At 39.8% G+C, this 20,085-nt stretch overlaps 1 protein-coding gene across 1 annotated transcript in view; it reads right to left on the minus strand.

The window, feature by feature from the left end:
• Gad1 (glutamate decarboxylase) overlaps positions 1 to 18,681 on the minus strand; it is an 87,128-nt gene extending 68,447 nt beyond the window's left edge. Inside the window, exons 1-2 of the mRNA XM_019055834.2 lie at positions 18,555 to 18,681; positions 13,157 to 13,241 (exon numbers count right to left, since the gene is read on the minus strand). Of these exons, the coding sequence (XP_018911379.1) occupies positions 13,157 to 13,217 (61 nt within the window). The 5' untranslated portion in view covers positions 13,218 to 13,241; positions 18,555 to 18,681. The remainder of the gene's footprint in view (positions 1 to 13,156; positions 13,242 to 18,554) is intronic.
• Positions 18,682 to 20,085: the final 1,404 nt, after the last annotated feature.

The following is a 20,085-nucleotide window of genomic DNA, read 5'->3' on the forward strand; positions in this document are numbered from 1 at the left end:
AGTGCTTTTCTGAGAGTGCTGTTCTGTATTGATCAGCAATTAAATCATGGTGCTAATTTTTCACTTCCGCTAAAGAGTGCTTAAGATTTTTTTACAATGCACCCATAGTGTTTTCAAGTGTTTCTCTGTACTTACACCAGTTCCAACTGGAAATTTGGATTAATTGTTGTCAAGTGGATTTTCCTGACCCAGTGGATTACTGATTCGAGCAAGTTGGTGAGTGGTTTTTGTTCATTTTCTATTTTATTGAGCATGTTTGCATGATATATGCACTCCTCAAGTTGGGTAGTCGCCAAGACGACCCCTGTGATTAGGAGGGTACGTAGTTGGAACACCCACAGGTAGTTGCACGACTACATCTAGGTAGTCGTGCGACTACCCGAGATGTATTCATGTGACTACCCTAGTCGTAGTCGTGTGACTATGTAGTTGTAGTCGTGCGACTACATAGGTGTAGTCGTGCAACTACCTGCGGGTGTTCCATTTATGTACCCTCCTAGTCACCGGGGTAGTCGTCTTTTTTACCAGGGCATAGCACTTGCTTAAAGTAGAGTCTAAAGTAAAATGATGAAATCATGTGAGAACGATGACTTTTGCTCCAGTTTTTGTGCGCCTCAGAAGAAATTTATTTTCTGTGCGCCTCGAAAGTAATTTACATATCCACAGGAATCATTTCTGTATTCTACAAATAAATTCTGTGAAATGATAACCATGCGATTCCCGGGCTTTCATGGGCTTCACCTCATCACAATGGCCATGGGATTCACCTCATTACCATGGCCATGGGTTTCACCTCATTACCATGGCCATGGAAATCACCTGATTTCCGTCCAATTTTCCCATGACCACGGAAATCAAGACGTTTCCATGAAAAAAGGCATGGGACTTTTTTGGCAGGGCTTAAGGTTTTAAAATCAAATAATAATAATTATATAATTATTTTTTTAACGTTTGATTTATTTATATATTATTAATTATTATCATGATATAAAATAAAAATAAAAATTAGAATCATAAACACGGAACAAAGGAAACATCGTTGCTTGAAGAAACAATTTTTTTCAGCTTAAATTGTCCTTTTGTATCTGATCTTTCATTCATGTAGAATGTAAATTCCTTTTCGTAAACAGTAAATGGTAAAATAGAAAAAAACCAAACAATCTGATGCTCTACGCATTCCACAGACTTGAGATGGTAACAAAATGAAAAAGTAATTCTGTGGGCTGTACTCATACTTATAATTCGGCCCCTTAAATAACTAGACTGGATACCTCGGTCAGTAGAACACTCGGTCCGTTATCAGAAGGTCCTGCGTTCAACTTCTGATTAGGACGGTAAAATTTAAAAGGTCGAACGGGACGATTCTGGTGTAAGAGGAGTGAAGGAAGAAGTAATCAAATATATTTTCATATAAATCGTACAATTCATATAAATTTTTGACATTTTTTTTTTTTGCAATTTTAATTCCTTCCGAAAACTGTGACAAGACAAGTCTTGTTCCCAGAACTAGACAATTTAGTTACCGTGACTAGACTTTTGACTTATACAACAAGGAAGTCTTGTTCCCTGAACAAGACTGTATGGGTCTCATGAGCTAGAATACCTTGTGGATCAAATATAACAAGACGGTCTTGTCTGGGAGACTAGAATCCTTGATTAAATATAGTCACGATCGGAGTGTCGCGTCGTAGTAATTAGGGGGAAAAATGGGCTTACAAATTTGATTATACTTTTGAACCCATTTTTGACGTGCTTTAAATTGCGTGTCAATTCTTTCCCCCTGTACAAAAGAGAAAATTCTCAACCGCCATCTCAATTGAAAATTTGTTGCTGCATAGGCAGCAACAAAAATCATGCCCGTACCGCCTGATGTAGCTTTGGGGAAAAAACCGCCATGAAACATGAGTGAAAAATGCCAGGAGCGTCGGCTCAAAATAATTACGAAAATATAAAGTAGGTGCAAAGGGCTTAGGACAGTAGGAGGCTTAAATCAAACCCACTAGCTGACAAGATAATAAAACGTCTGGCTGGGAAGATAAAGTCTCCTTTGGGACCCGCGCCCCTTTTTTCAGAGGTATTGGTAGTGGGTGTATTGCGGCATGGACCCATGTATGAGGAAGACCCTAACTGTTTACTCTGACAGCTTCAAGCCATAGCCGAGATTAGAATAATAGACAGCTCTTTTGCGGTCGCCCAAAGCCGTTGCCAGTTTTTCCTCATAAACCTCGCGGGGACTTCCGAGAGACCGTCTCGAAATTACGTCACACTGAAAATCTGATTTACAGACCTCTCTCGCCTTCTCCTCACCCATGCATATGTCACAGGCAAATCGTAAAATTAGACATTTTTGTCGAATGCCCAGGCCAACAGTCCGATATTTTGACGTACCTAGATTGGAATCCTGACTCTTTTCATAATTTTAGACAAAATAACTCATTCCTCCTGTGAGAGAGAATTCTCTGTGCAATTTTTCATTTTAAACGATTTTCAGCTCCTGACCGAACGCTTATCTTAAAATTTTCGCCGAGTCATAAAATACTAAATTTTTAAAATTTTAACATTTAAATACATTTGAGAAGCATTTGAAGAGGACAAAACGGAAATAGTTCGTAGCTTGTATGGATTATTTTTCCCAAAATATTGAAAACTCATGAGCTCTCTGCCATAAATTTACAAAATTTCGTAAACTGTCAAAATTTGACTTCCTGCCTAGGCATTTGATCAAGTGCCTGATTTTACTGATTGCCAGTGACACACACATCTATCATGCAGGTTTGAATCTTCTTATGGTATCATGTTACGCTATTTATCAATCCAACCCGATCCCCTCCTTAAAAATAGTCAGCTTAGTCGCTTAGACGCTCTCAGCTTAGTCATCAAAATATGGTATAGTTGGGTGAGGCAACTAAACCAGCTCCTAGCCGATGCGTGTGGTATCATTCAGAGATGAAGGCGCACAAACAGGGAACAGCGTCGCAGCGCCTGTTATGAGCTGATTATACTTCGACCACGTTTTGCGAGGATGACTCACAATATCTGACTCTTCGTAAAAGCAGTTTTCTTCGTGTGGAAAATGGAAACTAATGACACTTTCGTTGTTTCTAGTGTGAGCTGGAAATGGTAGTTCCTCATTCCAAAATGTAGTCCATTTCACGGTTTACTTGGGAGCATTCACCAACCCCTACCCATATTACTTTCCACGCTGACTACAATGATTCTAGTCTGATATTATAGTATCCTCAGGCTGACCTCAGAATGATCGAGATTGACAAAATTATTCGTATTAACATTAGAGTAATTTGGTTCTTAAAGTAGTCTGGTATAGTTTGACCCTAATTAAATCACATTTTGCAACTGGGAACCACAATCACGGCTCATTCGTAAAGAAACATATATCTTTAGGGAAACTAACGGTACCTACATACGTTGGTTTTAAACTGAACCAGAAATTGTAGTTTCTAATTGCAAAATGTAGTCCAATAATTCACAAGGGTCTTCAAGTTAGGACGGTTGAGCAGTGTTCTGGTCCGCCGAACGCAAGGTAAATAAAACAAAGGTACCTATGCTGCCTTGATAGCGAAGACAGCAGTAAGTGCAAAAACGAAGTTTTGAGAAAATAGGCCTAGAAGCTTTTAAGTGGAACATTTTATTTAAAGAAGCCTCCGTTCTTTGTCAAATCGCAACCAATCATTCGATAGACTGTTAGAAATCATTTGGGGGATTAAAACTCGACCGATTTTATTTTTAAGTATACATGAAAAAGGTAAAATTCAGTTTCATTTTAGGTTAGTATTTGGCAAGACAGCAGTGTGCTATCTTCTGCGTGCTTTTGTGGTAGCGTGTTGGACACACAACAAGCACATTTTCAGGTTAGAAATCGGCAGATGAGGGTGGCATTCCTCTTGAAAGCACTAGTTTCATTGGCTCTCATGCATTTATGGCTGTCTTGAAAAAAACTATGTCATTTTTTGTGCACTTACGGCTTTCTCATAGGTCTCGTTTTCATTAAATTCGGATGAATTTTGCTGTTTTAGCTGTCTCAGTAATTTCATCTAAAAGAGTTTTTAGACGAATTTTGGAGAAAACTCGATTTCGAAAATTTTGCACTTACGGCTCTCTTCGCTATCGCGGCAGTATGCTGTTCCTTTATTATAACACCCAAAAGCGATGAAATGCTTAGTTGCATTGGTTCCATTTCGATCATGGTAGGAAGTTTGAAACTTTTCGCTAAGACTAAAAAGGAACGAACGCAACTAAGTGTCTTGTTGATTATAGTTATACGTAAATAAAGAAGTATCATGCCTCGACCATCGCTTCACTTATCATTTTCAACGAAGCCGATTTAATGAAGTTCCATCCTCTAGATCGGTCCATCATAGATGCCCGTGAGATCATTTTAATGGCTTAAGTGCGAAACCACGTAGATCCATTGCGGTGTTTCAAAATGTCGGCTATTTTATTTTTTCGAGGAGAAGCAAAGCATCTTCATAGCATGAAATTTTCACGAAATATTCTGCTACCAAAGTAGGAAAATCGAGAAGGTTTTAAAGAAATTACGTTGACTAGTTTTTCAAGGCAACAGTAAAGTATGACAGAAAGTCTGCAAAGTCGCAAACGGAGAAACGAGGTTTCGCACAGTGGTCATCGATATGCACTGCGCAAAGAGAAATCCAAGTTGGAATTTCTAACCCTTACGCGGTGCCGAAAGCCATCTGCTCATTTTGAGTACCTTATTGGCCATGTGGGAACATGGAGTCATCAAGTTTAAAAAAAATTTTCATGCCGTAGAACGGACTTACTACCTACTAGTGACACCAGACATTTTTGCCTTCATTTGAGTGATTAGGCAACAAAACATCCGATACGTTAAACTAGTCGCACCTTAAGTTTTAGACCTAACATGCGTACTCGTGGACTTGTGACTCTTTTCTGATTCTGATAATTGAACTATATTTTGCAATTGGCAACTACAATCAGGCTCGCCATTTCCCATCTCGGGCCCTGGTACTAGTTTTAAGATCCGGGCCCCAAGCACGGAGAGGGGGGTCCGAGGGGCATCCCCCGAGAAATTTTAGAATTTATACGACTAATCGGACTCATTTTGAAGCTTCCATAAAGAAATTTTCCATCAATTTCTGCGGAATAATTGTGTTTTTTTTTTTTTTTTTTTTTTTTTTTTTTTTTTTTTTTTTTTTTTTTTTTTTTTTCTGCTTTCAGCACAAAATACTTGCGAATTGTTACATTCAAAACATCTGGAATTTTTTATTATTTTTTATTTTTATTTTTATTTTTTTTGGGAGGGGAGCATATGATACTATATTCAATTCTAAGAGGGCCAGCCCCCCCTGGACTCCCCCTTCGTTTGTCTATGGCAAGGGAGTTGAGCCATGAGCCATTGAAGTCGAGGATGCCTAGACTGGAGACTCTTAGTATCTGACGACGGAAGAAAATGAAACGCAGTTACTAAAAATATCCCTCTGTACTGAAAATCCTGAAAATAGATCCCAAAAAGTATACTTCTTTGAAAATTTAAGAAGAATTCTACAATGCCCCAAGCGTGTTTCTGAAAATCTATTCACCTTTAGCGAAAGAGCGACGCCAAAAACGACCGTTTTTTGGCACAATTTGGGCCAGAAGGGATTTTTCTGAAACCGGGCCCAAACGATACCTTTATGATACCCTAAAACTCTGGTAAAAATTTTAGCTTGAGTATACGCACCGTTTTTGAGAAATGGGGGGGGGGGGGCAAAGTTGCCAAATCGCCATCATTCTGGACAGCATTTTTACAGCAAAAAGACGGGAAAAATGGACGAAAAAGTTACACTATTGATGAGTTTGGGCTGTAAATGTTCTTATTGAGCCCCCGTGCATGTAACTGTGTTCAGTTTCAAAAATTTTGGACGTACAGTGGTCCGAAATGGGGAGAAATCGTGGACAGATAAGGATTCTTTGTCAAACTTTTTAAAAATGGAAGTAAAATTGTTGGTCTATTGCAGAGATCATGTGAAACAATGTTCTTATCGGTCTTCAATGCATTCAATTGAGTTTAGTTTATCAAATTTTCATCGCACAATGGTCCAAAATGGGAAATCAGTGGACAAATTAAGATCTTCTGCCTAACTTTTTAAAAATGATGTACGACCATTGGTCCCCTGCAGAGATCATGGCGAACAATGTTCTTATCAATGCATTCAATTGAGCTCAGTTTATCAAATGTTCATCACACAATGGTCCAAAATGGAAAATTAGTGGACAAACAAAGATCTTCTTTTGAAATTTTTGAAAAATAACATGAAACTATGAGGTTTTTCACTAGATTCGAAAGGTGTAAATTCAAAATAAGTTAGTAGCCAATAAAAGCTATCCATGTTCACTGTTTTGAACTGAACAGATGAGGTCTGGAAACGGTAATTCAGGAGGAACTTAGCTTTTGGATCCTTAAAATCCGGCAAACTGTGTGGTTTTTGTCCTAGTTAGTTGTCAGGGAAAAATTGTAGTTAGAATGATACTTTACAATAAATCCTTTCTAAGGATTTAGGAAAGGTTAGGTTAGGTTAGGTTAGGTTAGGTTAGATTTCAACAGAAGATCTTAATTTGTCCACTGATTTCCCATTTTGGACCATTGTGCGATGAAAATTTGATAAACTGAACCCAATTGAATGCATTGAAAAGAACATTGTTCGCCATGATCTCTGCAGGGGACCAATGGTCGTACATCATTTTTAAAAAGTTAGGCAGAAGATCTTAATTTGTCCACTGATTTCCCATTTTGGACCATTGTGCGATGAAAATTTGATAAACTGAACTCAATTGAATGCATTGAAGACCGATAAGAACATTGTTTCACATGATCTCTGCAATAGACCAACAATTTTACTTCCATTTTTAAAAAGTTTGACAAAGAATCCTTATCTGTCCACGATTTCTCCCCATTTCGGACCACTGTACGTCCAAAATTTTTGAAACTGAACACAGTTACATGCACGGGGGCTCAATAAGAACATTTACAGCCCAAACCCATCAATAGTGTAACTTTTTCGTCCATTTTTCCCGTCTTTTTGCTGTAAAAATGCTGTCCAGAATGATGGCGATTTGGCAACTTTGCCCCCCCCCCCATTTCTCAAAAACGGTGCGTATACTCAAGCTAAAATTTTTACCAGAGTTTTAGGGTATCATAAGGTATCGTTTGGGCCCGGTTTCAGAAAAATCCCTTCTGGCCCAAATTGTGCCATTCTTGGCGTCGCTCTTTTTAGGGTAAATTTGTCACTTTTTCTTACGAAACAAGGGTTGCATGTGAATTCGTAGTGGTTTTTCACGGGTAACACGGGCCTCCTCCGGGGCCCGGGCCCCGATACTAGGGACCCAGTATCCCCCCCTTGTGGCGGGCCTGACTACAATTTCTGGCTCTTCTATAAAAATACTTCTGTGCATAGGGAAACCAATATTGCATACGATGTTCCTAAACTGAGCTAGAAAATGTAGTTTCCAATTGGAAACTTCAATTAAATCTTTGACATAACTATAACTTACTTGTTTACTACCCCTGTGGTCCGATTATTGAACAACGCAATTGGAATGCGATTATTGCATTGTTACAGCATGGTTTCACGAATTGTCGTGTCGGCGTAGATTTTACAATTGGACAGCAAGCGGGAGCTCGCTGATCTTTTTGATTTGAGCAAGGGATGACGACGCAGTCCCGATTTGTATTTTAGAACAGACATATCACGATGTTTTGAAATTAAGTTGCGTTTTTATTTTTTTCGATTTTTTTTCGATGAAATTGCTAGGATCATCAACATCTGAGCGATTTTCCTCGATTTTGTCGCAATATTATTCGTATAAAATTGTGTTCGATAAAATCGAAATTTTATCTGATTTTATCACGATTTTGTGTTCGATAATATTGCGATAAATAGCCGTCAAAATAATCGCAATTTTTCATCTGGTAATATTGCAATAAATCAACGTCGATAAAATCGCAATAAAGTCTCCGATCAAAGCGCTACTTATCGCCATCACTACTATACTTGGGTGTAGGTTCAAATGATTATTGAACGGTTCATAGACCGCATCGTCAAGTTTTCTTCACATAGTTAAAACCTATCCAAAGAAAAAATTTTTACTCAGCCTCATTAGTTTCATATAATTTTTTTCTATGGTGAAAATTGTAATACTGGAAAATAGACGCGTGTACTTGTAATTAATCTTATCGGACGTTTTGGCCTCTTTTTGACTCCTTGAAATAGGCTCCTGTGAACTCCAACGGGAAAACGGACCTTTATCCAGAAATAACACTGCCACTTGGGTTAATACATCAACAGGAGAGAAAGTGCTTCACAAGGGGGAATGCATTGCCAAGGAAAAGAAAGAAGAGTGCGTTACACGGAGAGAGATTGCATCGCGTAATATTTATAGCGCTCACAGGCTCCAAAAAAAACCACCGTATGACTGTTTGATGCAATCTTTGGGTGTTCTCTACATTTCATACTGTTGAAATTGACCAATTTAGTACCTGTGTCTTGCTGTACATAGCTTTTGAATTGAGTCAATTGCAATTTCTCCAAGGGCCTGAGTAAATTGCAACGTTCCAGAATTGCCAAGGGCACCTTGCAAAAAGTATGACGTCCATTTCAGAAAATTTCTTGGGGGAAAACCTGCAGAACTTTCTTTCTACGTACCTAAGACAAACCAAATTCAACTGATGTTCAAGATAAATTTTTTCAATGGTCAGTCCGTGCAAAAATCACCAGTCCGCAGCAACTTCTAAACATGACTAACGCCCTAATGCGAATCGATTCAATTTTATCAATCTCATATAGAGCGCCCAAAAACAGAAGGGGTGTCGAGATGGGTCATTTTTTGACCTGTCCTGAATTTCACAAACTCTACAATTTTTTGCTCATTGAGGGTCTATATTTGACGGAATGCATAATGATTTGGTGAATTTCTGTCTCATTTAGCCTAATTACTGACCCAAGCATGGGTCTGAAAGCCGATTTTGTCGTGTAAAATGCAAATTTTTTGGCATTCGACGGCAGACCCGCAAAACTCCCATTTTTGGCAAAAATTGGCCTTCAGACCCATGTTGAGGTCAATATTATGGCTGAAAAGAGACAGAAATTTACCAAATCATGATGCATTCCGTAAAATGGATTGCATTTTGCAAAAAGGAACCACTAGCATTGCAATGTTGCTAAGATTGTGCAACTTCTTTTGTCTTGGAGGAAAAACCCGATTATCCATCAATAGTTTGTATTTTACTCGCTGAAAACTGTAAATTTAAGACAAAAATACCTCCTAAATTTCATAGTTTTTCACGATTTCTGCAATTTTATTGCAAAAGATGAAGTTGCACAATCTTAGCATCATTGCAATGCTAGTGGTTCCTTTTTGCAAAATGCAATCCAAATGTAGACCTTCAATGAGAAAAAAATCGTATAGTTGTGGAAACTCAGGTAGAGCCCCAAAACGGGCCTTATCGATACTCATATCCAAGTAGCAGTGATCGCGTTAAGTTGCAATTACATCGACGCCGATTTATTGCAATATTATCGAATAAACAATTGCGATTTTATAGAATGAATTTGCAATAAAATCGAGATTTTATCGACGGCGATTTATTGTAATATTATCGAACAAGAAATCGTGATAAATCGAGATAATATTTCGATTTTATAAACAAAATTGCCATCAGAATCAGGATAGGTACTCGCTTAGATATTGATCCTAGCGATTTTATCTCCTGCGAAAAACCGTATCTTAATTTCAAAATATCGCGATTTTTCCGATGAAAAATTTGTGTCCTTTCATCTGCTTTTGGTTGAACTATCAGATATATCGAATGTCGAATGACGTGGCTATCGGTAATTTTGCCTATTGAAAAAAATTGGGCAACATCCACGCGAGGCTTTGGCAGCATCCGAAACTCATCAGCGCTCGGCTTTTCAATCTTGATACCACCACACACACACACACACCCTCCCTCACACACACCCACCCTCACACGCACCTCCTCTAGTTTCCCTTTTCATAGCTGTTTGATGTACTTCACAATATCCTCTCCCGGCTCCGCCCCCTATTGTTGCATGTTATTCTCGACACTTGTCATATTGTTTTCTCCTTTGCTTTTTTTCTTTCGGCTCACGACTCATTTTAATTTAAGTCTTCGATTAAATGTTACATCGGGAAAAGTTTGCACTTTCCGTTTTAGCCTTCCAGCCTATGCAAATGTCTGGTTTCATACTCCCCTTAATACTGCTGTTATACGAACATACCGATTTATTTTTTTTTGTAATATTCTTAAGTCAAATACACGAGCTTCTCTCCCTTTTCGTCTTCTTTGTAAATAATTTCTTCCACAAATTTCAATAACCAACTCGCTGTAGAGATTTTGAGACGTAGCATAAAGGCAGCACGAGTTTGGCCATCTGTTTCGGTATTGGCTCACTTTAAAAGTGCTCGCTCGGAAAATTGGTCTTGAAATCGCAAAGATCCGACACGACAAAACAAGGTCCAAACCTCGTCGTTCCCCTCACAAAACAGCACAGCTACATTTCGATGTTGCCAAATTTTCTCATATTGCATTATTGTTCCATATTTTGCATATTCCATTTTGCAATTCTTACCAGGAGAATGCTAGGAATTTATACCGTGGAAATTTCACTGATTTTTCTTCCGATCTCGCGGCGAAAAACAGAATTTTTTCTTGCAAAGTGCGCATGTAGGTACGTTTCTTGTAAAAAATGGAATTTGTTTTTAACCGATTCGCATCCTCGGAATGGAGTTACGCCCCTCCCAGTGCTCCCATTGGATCCTCAAAAGTACCGGGATTCGGATTTTTTTTTTATTCCAATTTTTCCAACTCCATGACTGTCAATAGTTCCGGATTCCTTTTAAATATTTACAAAAGTTTCGAAAATGTTCCGGAAAATTTCGATAATCCCAAAAGTTCCGGAAAAAATCAATAGAATTTCAAAATTTCCGGAAAAAATCAATAAAACCTTACAAGATCCAGAATTTGGAAGTAGTTCCGGGAGCACTGGTCCCTTCGTTTGGGGAATGACGACTTCTGCAAGAGTGCGCGCACCGGCGGCGGCGGCGGCGCTGGCGTCCCGACGCGACGCGACGAGGGCGTCGCGGCGCTGCGTGCAGTGTGCGGTGTGCGGTGAACCCTATTTAATCAAATTCCGCATCTGTTTATAGGAAGAGGACGGGGCATCCCCTCCGGTCCCTCCGGTGCTTGGAGCATAATCCGCGACCACGCGCCTTCGCAAATCCCCTTCATTCCCTGTATTTACCGTCGGCTGACAGGGATTTGGACTCCCTAAGTAATAGAAAACACATTCTCGCGCAGTTTTTCGTCAATTTGTATCACTTTCGGTTGTCTGCTCCCGGCTCCCGGCCGCGGATAATTGTGCATTTATCTTAGGGCTCTCAACTCGACTCTTTTATAGACATACTTTCTTCGATTAATGCCCTGGCTCTCGACTCCCCACCCCCAACCTCCGACCCTCGAAGTAAACCCTCCTTACTCATTGCGTCCGCTTTTTCCTACCCGTCTATTTTTGAAAGCATTTATATTCTTAAGATTTCCGGTGCAGCATTCCTAAGTTTTCGGGCTTTCTTTTTTTCTTCTTTATGTTTTTTTTTTACGGTGGAAAATCGGCATGAAAATTAGTCTACAGCATGTCTTCCACTGATCATCGAAAGAGGAATCGTTGGCGGTTTTGAAGTGTACTTCCCCAGTACACTTTGCAGGTGAACAAAGTGATTTTTTCGGATACAGTCGAATCATGGCTCCATTGGCTCCAAAAATACGCAATGAAATACCATGTAATCTACTCACCTGGTAGTTTTAGAATATTACAGGGAGCGTCAATATTACAGGACCCTGTCAAGCCTACAGAGATCAAAGGCGTGGCGAGAATTGCGATGTATCGATTGTTATGCCATTTAAACCTATGGTAAAGAATCGATTATTAAGGTGTTCGCTGAGAACACCCTCTTTATCAATCCTTTTCCATAGGTTCAAATGGCATAACAATCGATATATCGCAATGGGCCTGTTGCAAACTTTTGCTAGAGCAGAATGGAGAGTTGTTTCCTGTAGATAATGCCTCAAAAATCATGATGAGCGCATCGGCAAAGTCTGAAATGCACTCATAAATTCACAATCTGCGTAAGAAATTTGCGTTATTTTGAGCTTCCCGCTTCAAAAACGATACTACTGCACAGGTGAACATTTTGTTAGAGGAGTCGCTCCATCGTCGGCAATATTCATCATGGCCGACGCTTGCGCAGTTCCTCGCGTAATTCGAGGAGAGTTCAAGGTCAATTAAGGCGGGCGAGGAAAATATGAACGTAAACACGCCGATTGTTATCTGGTTTAATCCTGTTCAGGTGTTATCTTGTCCCATCACACGTGTTTTGGCGGACTGGCGTCGGCCATGATGAGTATTGCCGCCAATGGAACGACTCCTCTAACAAAATGTTCACCTGTACCGTAGTATCGTCTTCGAAGCGGGAAGCTCAAAAAACCGCAAATTTCTTACGCAGATTGTGAAGTTATGAGTGAATTTCAGACTTTGCCGATGCGCTCATCGTGATTTATGAGGCATTATCTGTAAGAAACAACTCTTAGTTTTGCTCTAGCAAAAGTTTGCAACAGGCCCATTCATGCCACGCCGCACTGATAGAGATCCTCATCATAGAGAGCAGGAAGCAGCGATTGTTACCTTACACGAGCTCGTTTACTTTCTGCGTTTTTAATTGCACGTAAAAAGTGTCAAGGGTATCCCCTAAAATTGTGGTACCGTCCTAATTTGTTGGATGATACGTACAATTCCAATTAAGTGCGGTAGTGCCGCAAGGTCTGGGTTAGTGACCTAATTCATTGAGGTAGGTAATACCACAATTAATTTGAAACGTCCATATCATCCAACAACCTCGTGCTCTTTTTCCCGTGTAAAACACAAGTTCCAATAATTTTATGAGGTGATTTTCCTCGATATTCTGTGCAAGGTTCAAGTAAATTTCAATTGAAGTGAAAGAACGGCGAAGTTGCACGATCTTAGCAACTCTAGAGGGCCAGTGCCATTTTCCTAAATGGTCCCTCAATATACTGTCATGTTAGGTACTTTGCTCTAGTCGTTACCTGTGTATTTGAGGTCTGCAGTGTCCTTGCTGAGTTTGTACTTGCTACCTGACGCGCTCATCTTGGAGGAAGATAGGATGGATGACTGTAAAACGACACAATAATATATTGATTACAAAGACGTGAAAACCTTAAAACGAAGTTAAGGAAGAAAAGGAGGCAAGAAGGAATGAAGCAAATGAAAGCAATTAAGCAAGAAGCAATGAAAAGGAAGCAAGAAGATTGAAAAGAGCTTGATGCAAAAACGGCTTTTTTCGCCCCCCCTCTGGAAGTTCTTCAGACTTTGTCTATTGATTACTCATACTTGAGCGCTTCTTTTCCCAAATTTTCAGACCCCCAAAAAATTTTGGGGGGGAGCTAGGGGGGGTGGAAGTCAAAACCTATGAATCTCGATATCTCTTGAACAAAGAAAGATATCGAAGTCCGGTTTGGACGAAAAATCGTCTAAAATTGCATACTTTAAGATTCTAAAGGTCAAAATCCCGATATCACATTCTTAAGTCAACATATGTGCTTTTTTCCAGTTTTTAGGTCTAGAAAATTTCTTTTAAACGAAAAATTTACAAAGATTTCAATTTTTTATTTGAACCAAAACCAGTTTTTTAAATTGTTCGTCTTTTTCCGCATCCAACGAGTGGTCCATTAAGCTGGGGAACCAAACGGTTCCGGAGTTATGATCGATTGAAGTTTCCGCTCAACGCGCGCCGACCGATTTTCGCGCGCATAAAAGTCGGATTTAACTGTTATTAGATCAGATGAATCAATGATCAGATGATTGAATGTTCAAACTGAGCAAAATGCTTTATTAGGGGCTCTTGAGGGTCGCTGAGTTCAGAAATTACCGATACTTCCAAGAAATTCACGTTTTTAAAATTGCAGCTTCGGACAGGACCACTGAGCGGCCGGTCGGCGCTCAGTGGGCCTCTAAAATAGCGCTGCGGAGCTGCAATTTTAAAAACGTGAATTTTTTGGAAGTATCGGTAATTTCTGAACTCAGCGACCCTCAAGAGCCCCTAATAAAGCATTTTGCTCAGTTTGAACATTCAATCTGATCTAATAACAGTCAAATCCGACTTTTTTGCGCGCGAAAATCGGTCGGCGCGCGTTGAGCGGAAACTTCAATCGATCATAACTCCGGAACCGTTTGGTTCCCCAGCTTAATGGACCACTCGTTGGATGCGGAAAAAGACGAACAATTTAAAAAACTGGTTTTGGTTCAAATAAAAAATTGAAATCTTTGTAAATTTTTCGTTTAAAAGAAATTTTCTAGACCTAAAAACTGGAAAAAAGCACATATGTTGACTTAAAAATGTGATATCGGGATTTTGACCTTTAGAATCTTAAAGTATGCAATTTTAGACGATTTTTCGTCCAAACCGGACTTCGATATCTTTCTTTGTTCAAGAGATATCGAGGTTCATAGGTTTTGACTTCCACCCCCCCTAGCTCCCCCCCAAAATTTTTTGGGGGTCTGAAAATTTGGGAAAAGAAGCGCTCAAGTATGAGTAATCAATAGACAAAGTCTGAAGAACTTCCAGAGGGGGGGCGAAAAAAGCCGTTTTTGCATCAAGCTCTTTTGATTTTTGAGACTGAGCGTCGTTTCATTAGTGGCGAGGCGTGAACGGTCGATTATCGATATTTCCTGATTTGAAGCGATGGTAAAGAATCGATTGTGAGGGGGTTCGTTGCAAATACCCTGTTTATCGATCGTTTTCCATAGATTTAAGTAGCAGATCAAATGATACATCGCAAAGCACCCCACATTATTACTTTAGATGGATTAAAGGAGGTGTAGGTACATAATAAGTGACCATTCACTGGTTTAGGACCTTGGCGCAGGAGAGCAAATTTTTGAGGGAGTTAAAGTTTTGTCAATTTGAGTCGAGAAAACGGCAATTTTACAATGAAAAGGATGAATATAATTTGGATGACTGGATTACTTTTGCGCTGATTATGTAGTGGGGATAGTGCTATATTGAAAATTCGACAATATTATTATCCTCGGAATTGCTACCTACATTAAAATTGTAAATATAGCTTCCTCTCAAAACCACTATAGTTCCTGAAGTGAAAACTTCAAAACATCATTATTCTTTGGCTATAAAGTTGACAATTTTGGGATTTCTCTAAACCAATGTGCTCTCCTGATCAGGGGCACTGTTATCATATTGATTTGAGTTCATCAGCAGTAAGGCCTTTTTTCCCATATATGGAAACATACAAAACATTTTTATGTAATTAGCTGAGTTAATGTAGACTCTATGTTGCGCAAAATAAAGATACGGATAGACTTATTGTTAGTAAAAGGAAATTGAAGTCGTAACTTAATAGTATCTTGATTTGCGTTGCTCATATGTTTTTAAGCTCTGATATCTTATTTGACTCAAGTTTTGGCTGTTATTTTTTGGAATGTGCCCGGGTGTGTGGGAATTCTATTTAAATAAAATTGTAAGGATCGAAACCTTGTGATCCCTAATTATGAGGAACCGCCGCGCCAATTTCCTTCATTTTTGTTGCACACGAAAGCTGTTGATGTCCAGGTCATACAAAAAATCCGAGACTTTCAATATCCGCCTTGGAACTTTTCCCGGGGCTTTTCAAACGTTTATGCCCTAATTTTTGCCATGATAATGACCTCTACGTGTAAAGGTCATTCTACGCAAGCTACTTGCTGATTGGCTCATCTCTCCTCACTCCTCATCAGGGAAGCGTCCATGCGCTGAACAGGACGTCGGTAGGTACACACCACTCACTCTGAACCAGCGCTAAAAGCTGATTGGCTAACCCTATTCTACGCCTCCACTCTGTCGGTATGTCTTTCCCCGACTTTTTCGTCAAAATAATCTGGGACGGACTCATTATGATGGGAAGCCCTCCCCGCCCCCTCCCTTACAACCTTCCGATAGAATCTATAACATCCGTCTGTACGAGAACAATGAAAATCCTATCCCTGATTTTTGGTTTATGTGTTTTTCCTTGATGGAGGCAGTGACCGATGCCAATAGGTAGGAGCCCCCCCCCCCCCCCCCCTTCATCCTTCCTGACTTTCCACACTGAAAAAAAATTATCGGCGTTTTTACCAAGGTTCGTTGGTACCTTTACCATTTCACTTTTTTTACCAATTATTGGTAATTTTACCAAAACAGACTGGTGAGCTTACCTAAAAACCTGTATTTTTACCGTTTTTTTCAGGCAAGACTACCACTTTTATTGGTAATCAATTCCCGGTAACTTTGCCATTCATCTCGGTAATTCTACCACAGTTGATAAAAAATATTGGCGTTTTTGCGAAGGTCCAGTAAAATTACCGAGAAAGCTCAAGAATCTTACCGAGCGATTTCTCGGTAAAATTACCAATTCCATAAATGGTAATTTTACCAAGAAAAAACTGGGATCAAATAGGACCCTGAATTCTTGGTAATTTTACCCTTTCCTTGGTAAATACACCGAGATTTTTTTTTCAGTTCAACACCATTTTTGGATGAGGTCGCGAAGTGACCTCTTGGCTCGCGAAGCGAGTCATAAGAAGTGATCGGGACGTCAAAGGGGCGGAGCGAGGCGAGTGAAGCGAGCCGAAGCAGCTAGTTTTACAATACATTAAGTTGCAGTATGTAGTGGCGTGGCGTGTTTTTCGAATCATCGATTGATCAACTATTTAAACTTACAGAAAAGGATCCATAAACGTGGTGTCTGCGACGAGTACCTTATTAATCGATTCTGCGTCATAGCATCAAATCGGGAAATAGCATTAATGATGATCACATCATTCACGCCAAAAAATCGCGGAGGAGAATTGAGAGGCTTGGAGAGCAGGGTGCATAAGTGCAGTTTTTGAAAAAATGAGACATTGTTAATTTCATGTAAGCTTTTAGAATATATCAATTTTCACTTATGTTTTTCGCCCTGACTACATATCGCAGTGATGGACGATCTATGGATCATGACGACGGTGGAATTTTCTTGAAATAAATTTAAATCCAACTCATCACACAAAAAATAATCAACACTAAATCTCATTGAAGTGCTTCCACGTAATTAATACAAGCACGTTCATAAGGAGAGTGCTGGTGGTAGAGTGCACAGACAATTGAACGAACAGTGACAAGAAATAAAAAGTTAGGGAGCCAGGTATTTTAAAATGACGAGTCGGGAATTTTTTTTAACTTATTAAGGAATCTCGCCAAGCAGTAAAATACATCCAACTCAACTTGACGATGTGGCGACACTAGGCACTGTTTTTTTTATTCAAACCTCTGTAATTGATAGAGGACCATTTGACAAGGTATGAATTCAAACATTCTGATGTTTCCTTTTCAAAATCTCATAAATGACACAATTTGCGCGACGAAACACTGAAATTCACTTCAACCCAAGATGGAATCTTTTTTATTCAGCATTGGGTACGAATAATTTGAATTTCCCACTCAAGAGAAAAACTACTTGAATGAAATTGCATTTAATGAGAAATGTTCCCTCCCCACCCTATCTCATTCAAAAAAGTAAATAACATACAGAAGCTGAGGCGAAGCTTCGTTATTGAGGTTCATATATTTTCATAATGCATATAAGTCACTATAACGTTTAGTGTGCAATAAACTCAAGTAGATAATTGCTTTTACGATGAGCGGGAAGTCGAACATCGAAAAACGTTAATATCTTGGTCTGGAGTTACTTTTAGCAAATTTTGCTGCGCTAATCGTGAGTGATGATTTGAGGAGAAAACATTTCTCGTAATGCTTAAATTTGCACCATGTCTATTGTCCTTGTGCTTGTCTTTTGATAATAACAATGAAATGTAAAAATAATGATTCACCCCGAGTCTCTTTTTTTAGGAGCCATTGCTCCCTCAGCGTATGCGCAATCAACAGCACTGACGTAACACAATCTATAAACTATTTGAAAAAAAACGATTTAACTACCCTAAAAATCCAGGAGAATGAGCCAACAAATCCCCACCTCCTCATGTAATACCCCTACCTATGTATATCATGTAATAACATCCCATGTCTATAAATGGCTGGGGATTCCGTCAAAAGCCAAGAAATACAAGGAGAATCGACGATGAAACTGCAAAACTGCGTACCTCGGTTGCGGTGTTTCAAAATCTCCGCTACTATTTTAATTTTTATAAGTGGACCGAACCAACATCATGGCTTGAAGTCTTCACAGAATATTCTTCATAGAGAATAAAAAAATCACTGATATCATCAAAAAATGACGTCCAGTAGTTTTCCTCCTAAAATAAAGTATGACAGGAAATCTGCAACGCTGCAAACCGAGATTCGCATTTCTGCAGTTTTCCCATCGATGTAGACAAGGAACAGAAGTCAAATCAGCTGTAGTGGAAGGAAAAATGATTAAAATAGGTTGAAAAATGAACTGAAAATAGAGCACTTACCGTCTAGAGGTACGCTGGACGGGATGAGATGGAGCTCGGAGCGACTGGGAAGCAGGGATTCAGGGACGGAGACAGCCCGGGCAAGGACGAGGAGGTTCCTCCCACTCGGGGACGGGGAGGCTGCGCCTGGAAACTAGGCCACCACCATTGTCGCCGTCAGCCCGCCCCCAGCCCCGGCCCCTGAAATTCCCCCGCGCGTTTAAAAACTATTTTCCACTCATTACGGGGAAATGAGCTCCACCCAGGGCAGTATCGACGCTTCGTCGAGTCCATGACGCCCATCTCACTAGGGCGCATCCTGCCGCGGCATTCTCACCCGCACATAGACAGTGGGGAGGCGTGAACGATCGATTATCGATATTCCCCCACTTGAAGCTATGGTAAAGAATCGATTATTATGGTGTTCCTTGCGAACACCCTGTTTATACGTATATCCTTTTCCATAGGTTTAAATGACAGATCAATCGATGTATCGCCAAGCACGCCACGCCACTGATAAAAGATCCGCCGCCGTCTGACCTTTGGTGTCTTCTCCAGCCTTGATTCGATCCGTTCGCCAGTAGAGATGCTTTCCTGCGATACTTATTTTTCTGCTAAAAAAAATGCTTAATGCTATTTATTGCTTTGAAAAAGTGGGTACAAGAGGCGATGTAATGGCCACTTTTTTGGCAGGAGAAGAATAATGAAGGATCTGCTCATCCTTTCCGGAAAGTATGGACTCGATCGAAAAATAAAAACGTGAACTGACCGACGTGATTCGATCAACATCCGGCCGATTCGATCGATTCGCGGCTTTGCGTCGATCAACCACGGGTTTGTCGATCGATTCAGGGACTTGTCGATCGAATAACGGGTTTGTCGATCGAATCATGGACTTTCCAATCGTTTTATGTTTTTCGATCGATTCAAGGGTTTGTTGATGGATTCACGGATACCTAATGTCGATTGAATCACGGATTTCGTCTATCGATGCACGGGTTGGATTGACATCCACTCACGGTTGTCGATCGAATCGCCATCAATGGCATTTGAGATATGGAAAATCCACACGAAGTTTCGAAGCTTTATGATGTTTATATCAGTTTATTTGCAGATCACTTGTGGAATCAGGCATTTTATAAAATGCCTAGGCAAATAGTCAAATAATCTCACTCATATTGAAACTAAGGATCTTCCCCTTAATTTGAACGTTTTCGTGGTATGAAAACATTGATTAGAATAGACTCTTTGTTGAAGTTTTGCACCGTTTTCAGGCAGTTCCAAAAATTTTCGAAAAAACATTCGTGGCGATATTTTACAATGATTCACGAAAAAAGCAAAAGATGCAATCTGAACATAGAAAATTTCTAAAGAGCCCATGGAATAAAAATATTCCATGAAAATTAGCAGTTAGGATGAGGTTTACGTTTCATCATTAAAAAATCAAGAGGCCTACGTAAAAAACTACGCAAATATGCAAAATACTAGGGGGCCCTGCCCCCTGACCGCTACGCGGCCCAACCCCCGGAAGAGCGCCTCGCGCCCTCAGGCC

The sequence above is a fragment of the Bemisia tabaci genome, chromosome 2, assembly GCF_918797505.1.
Source record: "Bemisia tabaci chromosome 2, PGI_BMITA_v3".
Taxonomy (NCBI): Eukaryota; Metazoa; Arthropoda; class Insecta; order Hemiptera; family Aleyrodidae; genus Bemisia; species Bemisia tabaci.